The sequence below is a fragment of the Aythya ferina genome (genome assembly GCF_964211825.1).
Source record: "Aythya ferina genome assembly, chromosome: 5".
Lineage (NCBI taxonomy): Eukaryota > Metazoa > Chordata > Aves > Anseriformes > Anatidae > Aythya > Aythya ferina.
In genome coordinates, this window is record NC_140301.1 from 13306726 (window position 1) to 13321228 (window position 14503).

At 52.2% G+C, this 14503-nt stretch overlaps 1 protein-coding gene across 4 annotated transcripts in view; it reads right to left on the reverse strand.

The window, feature by feature from the left end:
- CD82 (CD82 molecule) overlaps positions 1-14238 on the reverse strand; it is a 30943-nt gene extending 16705 nt beyond the window's left edge. The window contains exons 1-2 of one of the 4 annotated variants that reach the window (XM_084522335.1): positions 14195-14238; positions 249-330 (exon numbers count right to left, since the gene is read on the reverse strand). In XM_084522335.1, the coding sequence (XP_084378461.1) occupies positions 249-311 (63 nt within the window). In that variant the 5' untranslated portion in view covers positions 312-330; positions 14195-14238. Of the gene's footprint in view, positions 1-248; positions 331-5849; positions 6089-6257; positions 6860-13427; positions 13555-14194 lie in introns of those variants that run through there. The other 3 variants (XM_084522333.1, XM_084522334.1, XM_084522336.1) reach the window with 3 other exon arrangements.
- Between the last annotated feature and the right edge of the window lie 265 nt (positions 14239-14503).

Here is a 14503-nt window from a genome sequence, read left to right on the forward strand (position 1 = left end):
CCACTGCAGGAAGGGAGCTGTGTGCACTGGTGACAGCAGGTGGGTACTGGGAGCAGAGCTATTCAGCATGCCTCGGAGTCGCCTAGCAGCTCTGATGTCCTTCAGCTTCAGGGGTTCCCTCCCTACTTCCAAAACCTCTGGCTCTGTTATTTAGCCAACATGCTGGGCCAGCATCCAGGAAAAACACCTTTCCAGCTAATTTTAGCTCAGGCCTTTCCATCTCCTCTGCAGACACCCACAATACTTACAAGGAACAGGAGGTTGAAGAGGAAGAGGAAGTACTTGGTGACTTTCAGGCAGCCGGACCCCATCTTCTTTCACTCACAGGATCTAAAGGGAAAGCAGAAAAACACCCAGCTATTAGTGTCAAGTCCCCCAGGCAGTTTGAATGACTCCTACACCCCAGGCAGAGCTTGGGATCTCTTGGCTGGCCTTGGAACAAGCATATAAGAAGCATGTGCTCAACAGAAGACCACCTGAGTTGCCTTTTCAGGGCAGCACAACAGACAACACAGTCATTAAAATACAAACAGCTGCTGTTGCCAAAATATCCTAGAGTGACAGAGAGCTATCCGAAGTTCCAGAAGGGACTCGATCACAAATATACTAAGAAGCAACACCCAGAGGCAGAGCAGGACTAGGCTGGGGGCACCAGCCTGCTCTGGGAGGAACCAGCCCCGTGGAAAGCAAGGTCAGCAGGGCTTCCTGCCACCAGCCGGGGTGTACTGAGGGTCACTGGAGCACCGCACGTTCTTTTGTTTCAATCAAAGGCTTTTGCTTAATCTTATTAAAAATTTAGGTTAATTCTGGAGCTAAACTGACGTGAAGGCCTTGTTGCAACTGGCTAGCGTTCCCACTGAGCAATGGTCACCCTCCAACTACCAGGAGGGAGTCAGAGCCTGAGCTCTGTGCTTGGAGACAACACTGCTGCTCGGACTTAAGGGATGCCACAGCTAGAAGCTGCACTAAGCCCATAGCTGCACAGCACTTCACAAGATGCCACTGCATTTCTGGGTCATTTTCCCACCTCAGTATCAGCCAGCTGTGCCACAGGCTGATCTTTAAAAAATCCCACCTATATAGCAATTGTCACATGAAAGGATCCCCAGCTGCACACGCTGGTTAACGCCATCTCCATCACCTTCTGTTCCATCACCTCCTCAGGTCAAAATGCTGCAAGAGATGAACTGTACTGCAGCTGCACCCCTACCAACCTCTGAAAAGTGAGTAAAGACACCCTATTAGTAGATTTTCACCCTTGGTTAATAGCAGCAAGTTTATTAAATAAGCCTTGCTTAGGTTAGAACACCTTCCTGCCACAAATAACCTGCCAGCTTACCATCAGACAACAGCAGTAACCCAAAGAGTACAATGCCCTTTGAAGGTATCTCAGCAAAGAGCAAATATTTGAGCAGGGACAGCACGAACATTGCTTCCTCCAGCCTCTGTTCCCCTCCTTCCCTCCGCAGGAGGAGGAATGGTTTCTCAGGCCACGAATCCTGGCAAGGACCAATGCTTGAGACTGTAGTTGGAGAGGATATGCAAGACAAGTTTCCCCTTCCAGCTGGCTTACTTTCTGGCTTCACCAAGAACACATCTCCTCTTAATAGTATCTCAAACTGGAGCCTGGCAATCCAACCAGAACATTTAGGCAGCCAGGTCCCCAAGCGATGATGAATGTCTGTTGTGGGGGATGCAAGAGTTTTTCGACTCTTCAACCCAGCCACAAAATAAGCTAGACGGCTCCTGCACAAGCCATCGGCCTTCTTCCCATAAGACATCCCATCCCAGGTACAATCCTTACTTCCAAGCTTGAGGAGCAATTCCCAGCAGTTGTATATTTGCTTCCAAGAACTGAGTAGCCACGTGCTGCTTCTTACTTGGCCCCGTGCTATTCTGATTAGTCAGGAAAACAGATTTCCAGAACTATTAGGATCATTACAATAGTTATCTAAGATAATTACATTGTCATGCAAGTTGAAAAGAGCTGCAGGGGAAGAAGCTGTGCCTGAGGTGACAGAGTAAAAGATTTGCTTTCAAGGCTCATCTACTCCCAGCTATTTGTGTAAGGCACGCTAGCTTTAATATTTTATTAAGAACCCAAAAACCAACTGTGCATTGCAGCATTATGCACCACTCTCGCCACAGGGAGATATACCTCTTTCATAGCTTCTGGCCATAAAGAAATAATTCAAATGACAGTTCAAGCCAGAAGCAAAACAAGTTTATAGTCTTTTTTTTTTTTTTCCTCTGAGCTTTCAGCATACCTCAGGGTTCCACATACTGAAATATTACATTTTCCAATTCTTCTGTTATTCTTAAAAAAAAAAAAAAAAAAAAAATCTAAAAAAATGCTGTCCATGCAGTATGGCAGTCAGAGCTGACCATTCACCTCTTGAAGCTGGATAACTTTTGAGCCTTAACATCCTGCAGAAAGGCGTGCAAAGGTTTAATATACAACGTCTGCAATTTTTTAATTCAATTGTTTGTCCGTGGTTGTTTGTTTCCTTCTTTTCCTCTCCACCCCAACTGCTTTAACCATTTAAGTTTGTGCATGCTTCCACTACATCCTTTCTTTACTAAGCGGTCCCACCCAGGCTTTTCACCAATCCTGCTGACACGCCTCCAACTTTCCATGTCATTCTCTAGCTTGATGACACCTCTGCAGAGGATCTCTTAAGAGACCCTACTGTCAAGTTACACAGTGGCGTTTCTCCCAGCGCCTCGTGTCCCATCCTGTAAAGGTATTAGGGACTGCTTATGGCCATCTAGCAGCCCACCATTTTGAGGCACTATTGCAGTACAATCCTGGTTGCTGACATGACCTGGTTTGCTTTGGTGTAGCCGAATCAGAGGTCTGTCTTAGCCAGGCTCCAGCCCCAGGATGTGGAGGGAGGGCTAACAGCAGCAGGGAGGCTTTAGGGGACCCAGGCCGCTGGGGTTTCCCACAGGCAAGGCACAAGACGAGCCTAAACAGGCTAAGCAGCACCGAGAGATGGCATCCTGCCACCTCCAGCTCTCAGGCCTGTCATCCTCCCAGCGAGAGCCACAACAGCAAAGCTGGTACGTGGACCATGAAATCCAGGATACATGTGTGAGGAGGGGCAGGCAGGCTCCGGCTTCGTCAGCAGCCACACAGGCGTGCCACCAGGGCTCGGGGAGCAGCTTCTTCTGTGAGAGGAGCCCCCAGAGCAGAGCCCCCAGCCCCTTTCTCTCAGGAAGAGGCTGTGGCGAGGACGCCTCAAGCAGCACCGCGGCCACGCGGCCAGGCAGGAGGGAGCGAGCGTGCGGATGTCGTAACCACAGCAGTCGAGGTGCAGAGAGGCTGAGCTACTCCAACTGCAGTTCTGCTGTCGTGAACTCGATCCTGTGCAGCCCATACCTAGCGTGGTGCTGGCTGAAGTCTGCGATCCTTGGCTGGGGGCAGTGCAGTACGTGCCTGCCCTCGCTCCTTAGTGCGGGTGGCTTCCTGGTGAGTTCTGGCACCTCGGCTGCCAAGTTAACGAGCAGCACAAATACAGGACTCATTTACCAGAGCAGCGAAAGAAGAGATAAGCGGGAACAACCCTAACGCCAGCCAGAGTAGATGAGCTTGTGGAAATCACCTCAGCACATTTGCAAGTCCAAAGCTTCCGCAGGCTCTCAGAGAGCACAGTCGGCCCTGACATGCCGAGCTGGGCAGAAGAGGGTTCATGTTTGAACGCACATGCCTGGCCTGGAAGGTGCTGGTCCCTTTCCCTTCAAATCTCTCCCTTAAGAGAAGGGAATGACCACAAAGAAATTGCAGGTTGTTTCTTTGCCCTTCAGCCAGCTGCTCCCTGCTACCACCTTTCAGGCTCTAACCACCCCAGGGGATATAAAACAAAGGCAGGCCCCATAGGACATGCTGCTACCAGCTTTCACCGGGTTAGGAGGAGGTCAAAGCCTTTTTGCAGGATTCCTTACCCCAGAAACCAGCTCTGTGACCTACTAGGGGACAGCAGCCGGGATCAGGAGCTGCTCACAACATAGTCACCCCTGCTCCCAGGGGACCTGGAGAGGGGCATGATCTGCCACAGCAGGGGAGGAGAAAGCCACCCCACTTATTCCAGCTGCTGGGAACATTTGTCTACCTAAGAAGGTAAGGAACAAGCTCTTGGCAGACCGAAGGGCTCCTGATCACTGGCAGGGGAGCCCTGACAGCTTCACAGGTTAATGAACAACGAGTTGCTAAGCCTCCCAGTTACCAGGTACAACATTGCCCTGAGGGCACGGTTCCGGTAACGCATAAAGAATATACAATGGAGTTCATCTCGTTGACATTAAAATTCAAAGGTCTTGGACTTTCGGCACACCTGGGAAGTACAGTTTGTCTCCCGTGAGCAAATAACTGCTGAGCCAATAAAATATCCGGGTCTGAATTCAATGAACTTTTCTTCAGGCTCACTGAGATAATAGCAGCGGTGTAGTGACCTTGAAAGCGTAAACATGATCATGTTCATGGTGCAGATTTTCCAACCAGTGTCTCTTCTTGAGTTTCAGCAGAGAGATTTGAGGGAGAAACTGGACTCCCAAAATTATGGCTGCTAATTAAGGTTGCCAGCTCAAACCGGCCACTTTCGTGGGTGCAGATCTACGCATGTGGTAATGTCACTGTGTCAGCTACAATTTCTAATAAAAGCATCAGGGCAAAGCAAGAAAAAAAATGTATTTCTGAGTAATACAAGCTTTGGAAACAGGAGGGGGGAAAAAGTTATGCGGAAGAAACTCTGTCATTACATCTACGCTAGAGCTAGTTGCTTCTGAAGTGGAAACCATCACCTTTTAAACCATTGCCTTTTTTTCCTCTAGCTTTAAGCTAGAGGAAATTGTGATGAGGGCTCAGCACGGGGAGATAGCAGCATAGCTGTATCAGCCTGTAACTGCTGCAGCCAGCAGACTTTGATCTCGCTAGCGCTCGCCGAGCAGGGTGTCACCGTACCTGCCTCAAAACACGAGCAAGACCTTTGCACATCATTAGAGGCTCAGGCATGCATGCAGTCCTTGCATGCTTGCTATCCCCAGAGTAAGAGGGGGGCAGACCGGAGCAAGAAGAGTTGGCAATGTCACTCACACTCCAGATTTCTCAGGAATCAACTTCTATCAACTTGCACGGGGGGGAAATCTAGTTCAGCAGTGTTATCTGATAAGACACGAAGCTTTTTCTGCTTCATTTCTGTAGTTACTACACTGTTATGTTCAATAATCTGACGCTGTCATCCTGTGAGATCCCAGATTAGAAAGCACCCTCAGGACTGTCAATAATCACGAAGGTTTTTCAGCACGTTTTGCAACAGCAAATACATTGTGCATTTTGGAAAACGGAAATACGTATTTTAGAAATACATTTCTGATGCACGAGAGGAAGTGATTAGATATTTATAAACCGCTGTCACACACTAAAAAGAAACCAGCCTGCATTCTGGTATCAAAGAGCAAAGCAGGTTTTAGAAGCACCCATTAACATCTCTGCATATTCGCAAAGGATGCAGTCAGATTTTAAGGACATCTGGACTTCACAGTTCTGTATGAAAGTCCGCATTTAAGTATGTCTTCAGTCCCTACAGCTTGGAAATGGGGAAAGTTCCTTGCTATTTTCAGTCTATACAGTCATGCTCGTACAGCATGACAATATTTGCAGGACACTCCATTTCTCCAATTTAAGCAAATCTTTCCACTCAGCAAGACCAAATGTACTGGTCTGCCAAAAAAAGGGGAAAAAAAAAAAAACGTACAACCTATCCCAGAACTCTTTTGGTTCCTCCCCTGCCAACCCCCCCTCAAAAAAAAAAACAAAAAACAAAAAAACAAAATAAACACACAAAACTTACCAGAAATAGCAGACAGCAGAAAAAGCCAAGAGTAGTTCAGTGGAATTTTTTTTTTTTTTTTTTTTTTTGTTTCCTGCTTACCACATACCAGATTGTTATTTGTACAGCAAGCACTGCAGGTAGAGGCCAGGGGGAGGTCTCCACAGTGACTACAAACAGCGCGCAGCAGTGAAAAACGCAGGCATTTCAGGGAACTGGTCGGGCAGCTCTGCCACTCGACCATGCCGGGTTTTTAATGGCTCCAAAAGCCAAGCCAGGTCAGCTTTGTTCTCCCACTGGGAGCTGTTATGCTGTAAACCCGACCTCTGCAGCAGATACCACAGGCAGCGCCCCCAGCACTGCCGTGCCCCACGGCCTCCCTGTGGAGAAATGAAGCCCACGAGGCCACCAGTGGGGCCAGGCACTCACCTGAGAGCTTACACAATGCCTCCCAAGGCCACTTGGCTTGGAGATACCTCCTTGAGACCCGGCAGCCTTTGCTGCCTGCCCAGATCACTGGGGCTCCGTGGCACAAGCACTTCTGTGGGTGTGGAGAAAGCCTTCATGTGAGCTTTTCTCCAGCTTAAGGGACAGATTCCCCGAGTCTGCGGTTAGAAGCCAGGTAGTAAAACTGATTTGTATCTCTGCCTCCTCCTACCATAGGATGCAAGAGGTCAAAGTCAAGGACTTTCTCCTCTTAAAGTTCCCTTTCTAAACAAACTGGTTCTCAGTCACTTCCATTTTCTCAGATGTTCGGGCAGATAACTAGAGGGTGTTTAAACTCAGCGCACCCGTGCCAAGCATATTTCTAAAAAGCTACAGGCATCTGCCTCAACCGGGAAACGAGGTTTCCTATCCTCTGGGGTTCCTTCCAGGAATCAGCGAGGATGCAGTAAAGGTGTGGAGGGAGAGGCTTTACTTTAGAGATGGGAAGCTGCACAGCTTGTCTAGAAGGGAAGACAAAACCCTCCCGAGCTCCCCACCGGCTGCATCCATCTCCGCAGACTGACAGAGGGGGCAGAGCAGAGGCAGGGCACCGGCACCCTGACGGGAAGGAAGCTAACCCCAGCTGTGCAGGTCCACCGCCCTTCCCAGCAATAGCAGGGTTTCCAAGAGTTCAGTCCCCAGCTGGAGCCAGAGGCCGCTGGAAGCCAAGCTCCAGGCAGCTCCTGCCCAGGGGAGCGTAGGAGGACGAGCACTCCCTCGTGCTCCCCGGGACGGAGCCTTGGGAGGAACGTGGACACCCTGCCAGGTTAACCGAGCACTCTCTGGGGCGTGCAGGTCCCTTGCTGCTGGGCACCACCAGCTCTCCGGGGGGCTGCAGATCTCCCCGAGGGCCCATCCACGTGATCCTGCAGCGGCAGAAAGGAAGAACAACAACCACCGAACGGGAGAGTCCTTCGGCTTGTTATTCTGAATGATTTGTGGAGCTTCAGACTTAAGTCAGCTTTCTCCAGCAGGGATGAGACAGGCTATTAGTCTAATCATATCACATGCTTCGTGTTGGATCCTCTGCTGACAACAAGGCGCTGACCCCGAGAACCCGCAGCGTTAACCCTTCACCCCACAGACCTGGAGGACTCGGGCAGCTCCAGCAGGGCTGGGAAGGGGCACGAGTCCCACTGGCACCACAGTGCCTCAGCCCACGAAGGGATGCACCTTTTGGCTGGTTCCCAGAAACATGCTCCTTGCTGTTTGTGATCTCAGGAGCCTTGTTTTCGACAATTACACCATCTGCTAATTGCAGCACCCTCCCCATTTCCCATTTACCAGCTGCCTGTATGCCTACAGCTGCTCAACCTCCATACTCTCACGCTAAGATATTGAGGACATTGGCACTGTTACACATCAACATAGCTCAAAAGACCGTAGCTGGATGTCTGTGACCACCACTCCTCCTCAGCAGGGCCTGAAGATGCCTGGGGCTGCCCGCCAGATGCCCCGGCATCCCTGTCAGGCTGCCCCGAAGCCACAGGGACACGGCTCCAGACCTACACCCCACAGAGCAGTGCTGCCACAGCAGGAGGACAAACATTTCGCAACATCCTGCCTTTCAGGCCGCAGACACTGCTTGACACTACCAGCGGGCACGAATGAAAAGGGAAAGGCAGCACTATGAAAAAAAACCTCAAGCTGGTAGAGACCCTTCTTGTCTCAAGCAGGCCTTCCTTCCAAAGCAAGGGTTCAGAGAGGGCAAAGGGCGAGAAAAGCCCTGAAGTGCGAGAGTTTAGAGCACAGATGTTTTCAGTTGTTCCCTTCTAATAAAAAAATATCCACCTGCAACCACATTCCCTCCCTCCCCCCTCCAAGATCCCTGGTTCAGATTTGTGACTGACAGCACCCGGCCACAGCAGCCAAACTGCTCGCTGATCCGACGGCTCTGAGGATGCTGCTCAGAAGCAAACTCTTGCTGGTCCCAGCAGGAGCTCCTGCAGTCTCCAAGACTTACTGCAGCTCTGTCTAGCGCTTTTCCCCTTCACCTTTGCAGATTTGTCTCCTCTCTCCAAGCCCTTCCTACAGGGGGAATAAACTGGAACAGAAAGCAGCATTTCACAGCAAAGGGCAGCGCTGAAAGAGGGTACATTTGCAGAGACTGCAGCAGAGCAGCTTCATTCCGAACCTGAGCCTTTCCAGAAGTGAAATGCCACAACGAGGAGTAGCAAACAGACACAGACTGCCTCTGGACGAGGCTCGACCAGCTGGAAGAGAGGCTCCAAACCTTTCAGTTTCGCTCTGACGGAGGTGGCCCTGGAAGCAGAGGCAGAGGGCACTGCACACACGGTTGCACACAGGTGTTTTGCTCCCTGGCGGAGTGCTGGGTTACCAGGCAGGCGGTCACGGCAGGCTTATCTGGAGCCACGTGAGAACATTACTCAGTTTCAGACCTGCCACCTGCAGTTAGGATCACTCCTCCACCGAACACCGAGCAGGAGATGAAAAAAGATGAAAAACCAAGCCACTCTCCCAAGCACCGCACGCATAGGCTACGGACAGGGCTGCCTCAAGCCAAGAGGAGCAGACATATGGGATAAGTTCCCCAGGAATTTGGCAGTTAAAATAGACAGCAAGGCTTCAAGAGCTGGGTCTGTTCAGGGAAAAGGAGGGGCTGCCCTGCTGTCCTGGGGGATTTATGCACGGTGCTCTGCTTGCAGCAGCCTGGAACAACACAGGCTGGGCTGAACCAGAACCAGGGGAGGCCGGGTGGCCTCTAGGGCTTGCCAGAAAGGGTCTCCTTTTCCAAATTTAGAGCACAAATATTTTTGGAAGACTATTTGATGGAACAAAGCTAGAAGAGATGGAAAATAGCAGTTTGGAAATATTAAAAAAAAAAAGAATGAACTTTCATCCAGATTAACCAGTGAATTCACAAGCATCAACTAAGCCTCAATGCAGAGAGAAGTGATCCCACTTTTGGGGAGGAAAAAGAAGCAAGGCTCTCTTTTTGTCTTTAATCAGTAAACCATGGTTGAGGCTAACATTACTTTTTAATAGAGCTGAAGACATTTATTTATTTATAACATTTTTTCTGTCCCACCATTTCGCATTCTTTCCCCCGCAGCCCACTCCCTGAAGGCAAACATCTCCACGTTAATTCTGCAATATTTATCAAGCCAAACGTGGTAACACCACCGAGTTAGGACAAGTCGTCTCCTCCTTAGCCAGGAGGAGGATGACCCCCTGCAGGACCGCAGCCCAGGCAGACAGAGCTCTTCAGCAAGATGCTGGGCAGGCACACGGTCACCTCTCTGCAGGCTCCTTCTCCTGACAGCAAGCACCTTGTGGCAAAAGTCCTCTGTTTTCTGAGCAAACATGGAGCAACTGTTCAGGTTCCCAGGGGACAGCACTGGGTGCACAGCACCAAGCTGTATATGCTCTGCGAGGTGTTGCTCGTAGCCGCCAGCTGGGCTGGGTGGGAAGCTTCCCATCCACCTGGGACGGACACAAAGCAGGAACTGATTGCTTCACAACACAACCAAGTGTAAAGCACTGCTGGGACAGCCCAGGCTAGCCTCCCCTGGAGGCCCCGAAGCTGTGACACGACGGGCCGGGAGTGAATGATCAGCCTCTGAAACCACAAACAGAACCGCGGCATCAAAGGAGCTCCTGAGGTCTCGGGCATTAAAGCTGCTTGCCATTCCTCGAAATAGCCCTCCCTTGAAATAGCCTCTTGTGCCAAGGCAGCAGTCGCTTCCAACACACAGAAATCCCCAGGTACTTTTGGCAGCAGCCTTTCAGTCCCCCCAGCCCCGCTCCAGGAAGCTGTGAGTCAAAACGCCTCGCCCCCAGGGAGCAGCGGGCGAGAGGAAGCTCTGACGTGCCGGGTCCCTAGGGCAGGCAGGAGCGGACCCCTCTCCTCTTCCTCCTCTCAGCAGCGACTCTGGGAAGCCCCAGCTCCTGGAGAGGAGCAGCAGAGCCTCGCAGGAGCGGGAGGAGGAAGGCTGTGCCATCATCACCTCGCTTCATGTGCTCCACCACCAGGGCTTCTCCTCAGCACCGCGGTCTGCAGGCAGCTGCTGGTTCGGCGAGCTGTTCAGCACAGCAGCCTTTGAGCAGAGATCTTCTCTAATTAAAAGAGCTTCCTGAGGGAATACACGGATCTACTGCACAACTCGGAGAGCTCTTTAGTTATTCCACATGCAGAATTCTCTGCAAAGCCTGCATTAGAAAGGAGCCTGAACGCAAAGAGCTCAGCAGCTTCCTCGGCTGTTGGGAAGGTACCTCAAGGCAGTCCCTTTGGGTCTGGGTGGTTTTTCCCAGAAAGACTTCAGAAATGAGCACAATCAGAATTACCGCCTGCCCTCTGAGCATGGTGTGGATGCTGTAAAGCAGTCGCTGGCTCTGCTTGGTCAGTACAAAACTCAAGGCAACAGCAGGGGGGAACTGACTCACTGCCAGTGACCCCGTCCACGCCGACACATGAGCAGCTCCATGGCACTCAGGGTGCCCCGGTTGCGCCACACCGCCAGCATGAAACAAGCCTCAGACCCAGTGGGAAGTTATAACCACAGCGTTAGGGACGGCGTCCTGCCAGCACAGCATCCTCTGACGTGAAGAGGAGCCTACAGATTGCTCGATCACAAGCGGGACAGGGATGAGCAGAGCAGATCACAGGACACGTTTCAAAAACAAGCACATGAGCTCCAGGGACCAAAGTCCCAGTATATACTCGATACTGACATCACTGAGTATAGGAAATCCCCTCCACATTCAATTTCTGATCACACATTGCACAGCCCTCATGTTCCAAGCAATGCTAAGCCAGCTGCTGGACCAGGGAGAAATCAGAAAAAATAAAGTAGGGGATAAAACATTCCCAGCATGGATATTTTTGCCTAGGACTAGAGCACCTAGCAACCCAGAAACCGAAATGCTGTAAAAGCTCCAGGAATGTCCTGGAAAGGACTAACGTGAATGTCTGAAAGGCAGCATTCAGCCATTTTATGCAGCAGTAGAGCTCCTCTCGTTAAGTTAGGCTTCACTACTGACTTCCAACCAAATTGCTACTCATCCATCACGGGAGACAGGCTGGCTCCGGGTGCTCGGGATTTACATGTTCTTATAGGATGGGATGACAGCAGCAGCCTTTGTGCTGGTAGAGGACACAGACATATCCAGTGACCACAAACCCCTTCTCTAGGGCAAGCCTGGGAAACAGGCTCCCTTGCTCCCAGCAGGCAGGACTGCCTCACAGCACACCACTGCTCTCCCTCCCCGTTCCCAAATCACCTCCAGGGCCACTACTGGGCAGCCACAGGGACAAGGAGGATGGATTCAAGCTGTAGGAAGGTGCACAGCTGCTGCTCCCAAGTCTCAACCTTCCCTTCGCTTGCTCAGGAGACTCTTCCCCCTGACTTCAGAGGGATTATTTTTGCCTGTGAGGGGAACTCTGCATTATATAACTGCAAATCCCTGGGCTGCTGGGTATCCCAACGTGTATAGCTCTTTTTCAGCTCAGCATTTCTCCGGTACACATGGCCATGGGATTATCATCGTACTGCAAGAGATCAGCAGTCTATTGCAGCTGGGCAACAACTTTGCAGTAATGAGTAACAGGCCCTTCGTTAGGCACCTGTTTGCTGCGCTGCAGGGAAACTAAAACAGCAGCCCAGCAGTGTCCTCAGGCAAAGGACTAGTGGTATTCGCTGTTTAAAATGCTCCTGATGGCATAGCAGAGCTGCTGAGCTCCTTAAAGTCAGGCAGGACGCTTACCTCTGCAGCAAGTGTCAGAAATAGCGTACGTGCACCACGCTTTGCTTTGACTCGCTTTTAATCAGTGGTGTCCCAGTTCTGGAGCTCCACCAAGGAGAGCAAAGAACTAGAACCAGGCAGCCCACACGTGTGCCTCTTCCCACAGGAGAAAGCCTGCCTTTGGCTTAGTTTCCTTCCCTCCTTTCCCCTGTATTTACCTTGGATGAGCACTGAGCAGCCCAGCTTCCCTGGCTCTGCTGCGTGCATGCTCGATTACGGCAATGAGACCCTACGAGATCATGGCTCTGGTCCCCATCCATCTCACCAGGCTTGGGTTTTATCCCCTTCCCCTGCTATCACCCTCAGACCAGCCCCTCTCGCAGAGTTGCCCACAGCAATGCCTCATCTGTCTTACAGGCAATTCGCCAGCCCTGAAGCTGTCAGCGCGTGCGAGCAGTGATTTGAGCCATCTCCAGCACGCAGTGCCCTGCGCTTCGCTGGTGACCCTGCCGAGGTGCGAGCCCGCTGCTGTTAACCACCTCGGCGTGCCTCAGCCCTGATAATCCAGGGGACTTTGAGCAGAGCACGGAGCTGGGCAGCAAACAGGCTCTGCCACAGCTGACTGCTCACCCAGGAACTGCTGGCCGTGCTTCCAGGGTTATTTTTCTCCCGTGCCAAGGAACAGACTGTGATTTTTCACCTTTGCTTCGTTTTAGCACCTCTTTGGGTCAACATCCAAGCCAGGAGAAGACAGAGCTTCTCAGATACCGACTGCAGGAGCTGCCACACCTCAGCCACCACTCAAGCAAACCAATATTGACCATGTCATATAGCAAGGGACATGCCCAACCTCACTTTGGGTTTCCCATAACAGGTCCAGGACCACCAGTGCCTGAAGTCCTTGCTGCAGCAGCCACCTTCACCCCTGCTGGATGCCTCCCACTGTCCCACCAGACACCGAAACCCATGGCTATGATTGGAAAATGCCTTAAGAGGAGTTTGAGCAGGGCTTCCAGGCTTCCTGGACAGCCAGCAAGCCCCGCAGGGTTTTCTCCAGCCCAAGCTCTGAGCTCAAACAGGAGATGGAAACAGCAGAGCTGGCCCCAGACCCGGGAAGGCTCCATCTCGGGCGAGCTCTGTGCAACAGAAACCAACGTTTTGGTTCCAGGGCAGTTGTTTTTTTTTTTTTGTCCCCTTTGCTCCATTTTACGCCAAACCACCCCCAGCGGGGCTGCCAGGCTCCGGAGCACACCGCTGCCGGCCCAGCCCAGCTCGGGAATCCCCGAAAAGCCCCGAAAAGCTCCGGGAAGAGCCCCCGGGGGGGGCCGGGGGGGGGGGGGGGGCTCGGAGCCCAGCGGAGGGGCCGCAGCCCTCGCCCCCTTAACAAGCCGGGCCGCCCCGCTCACCTACCTGCTGTGCTGGGCTGTATTGGGCTGTGCTATGCTGTGCTGTGTCGCCTCCTTCCTCCCTTCCCTGCCTCCCTCCAGTGCCGTGTCCCCGGCCGGGCTCCCAGCCCCGCGGGGCGGAGCTGGAGGCTGCGCTCGGCCGGCCCCGGGGCGGGCTCCCCCTCACCCACCGCCCCCTCAGCCCCTCCATGTGCCAAGCAAAGGCCCGAGGCCCTTCCCCAGAGTGGCAGTGAGCCCCCCGACCTGCTAAACACCCGGCATTTTGCTGTTCTGTAAACTTTAAACCCTCTGCTAACAGGCTGTAAAACCACAGCAGCCCTAAGGCAAGGGAAGGTGGGGAGTCCCCTCGCCCCGTAGCTGTGGCCACACGATGGGTAAACACGAGCCCCCGGCCTCCTTCATGCACATCATGGGGGCCAGCAGGGCGAAACTGAGGGCTGCAGCTGTGCTGTGGGCTGGCCAGGGAAGGTGCCCGGCCTGCAGGTGCCAGGCAGAACAGAGGGGATGAGGTGGAAGTGAAAGGGGTGATGCACGCCGCGCTGGGGTTTTGGAGGTTCACGCGGTCTCGGCACCCCCATTTGCAGCTGCCTGTAGCTATACCAGGCTAGTCCCAGCCTGAAAACAAACTGTCTCAGAAACCTGGCCTTGCTCAGGCTCCTTTTTCTCCTTAAAAGTGTTGTTTGCCAAAGCTGAGGATACATTTTGCATCAGAATTGCTGGGGCGGTATCTGGAAACACGTTTAGGGCCAGCCCTTGGGATCGCACTCCTACCTGTCCTTCTGGAAGGTGGCAGTATCCCAGCGTCTCCTTCTGAGCAGAGTTAACCTTGAGTAAAACCACCCCAACACTCAAACAGCACATTAAGGGGGCTTTCTCTTCCCCCTCTCCCTCTTTAAAAGGCTTTGTCCTTAATTAAAGCACCTGGTCAGGCTTATGCCCTTAGTAAACTCACCTGTAAATGTTTGGGGGCTGGGGGAGCCTGCCTGTCCTCATGCTCAGGTGTCTGACCTATACACGCTGAGCATGTAGCTTGTTTCTGATTCTTACGAGTGTCCTACTTTGAGGAAGGAAGTCTAGGCT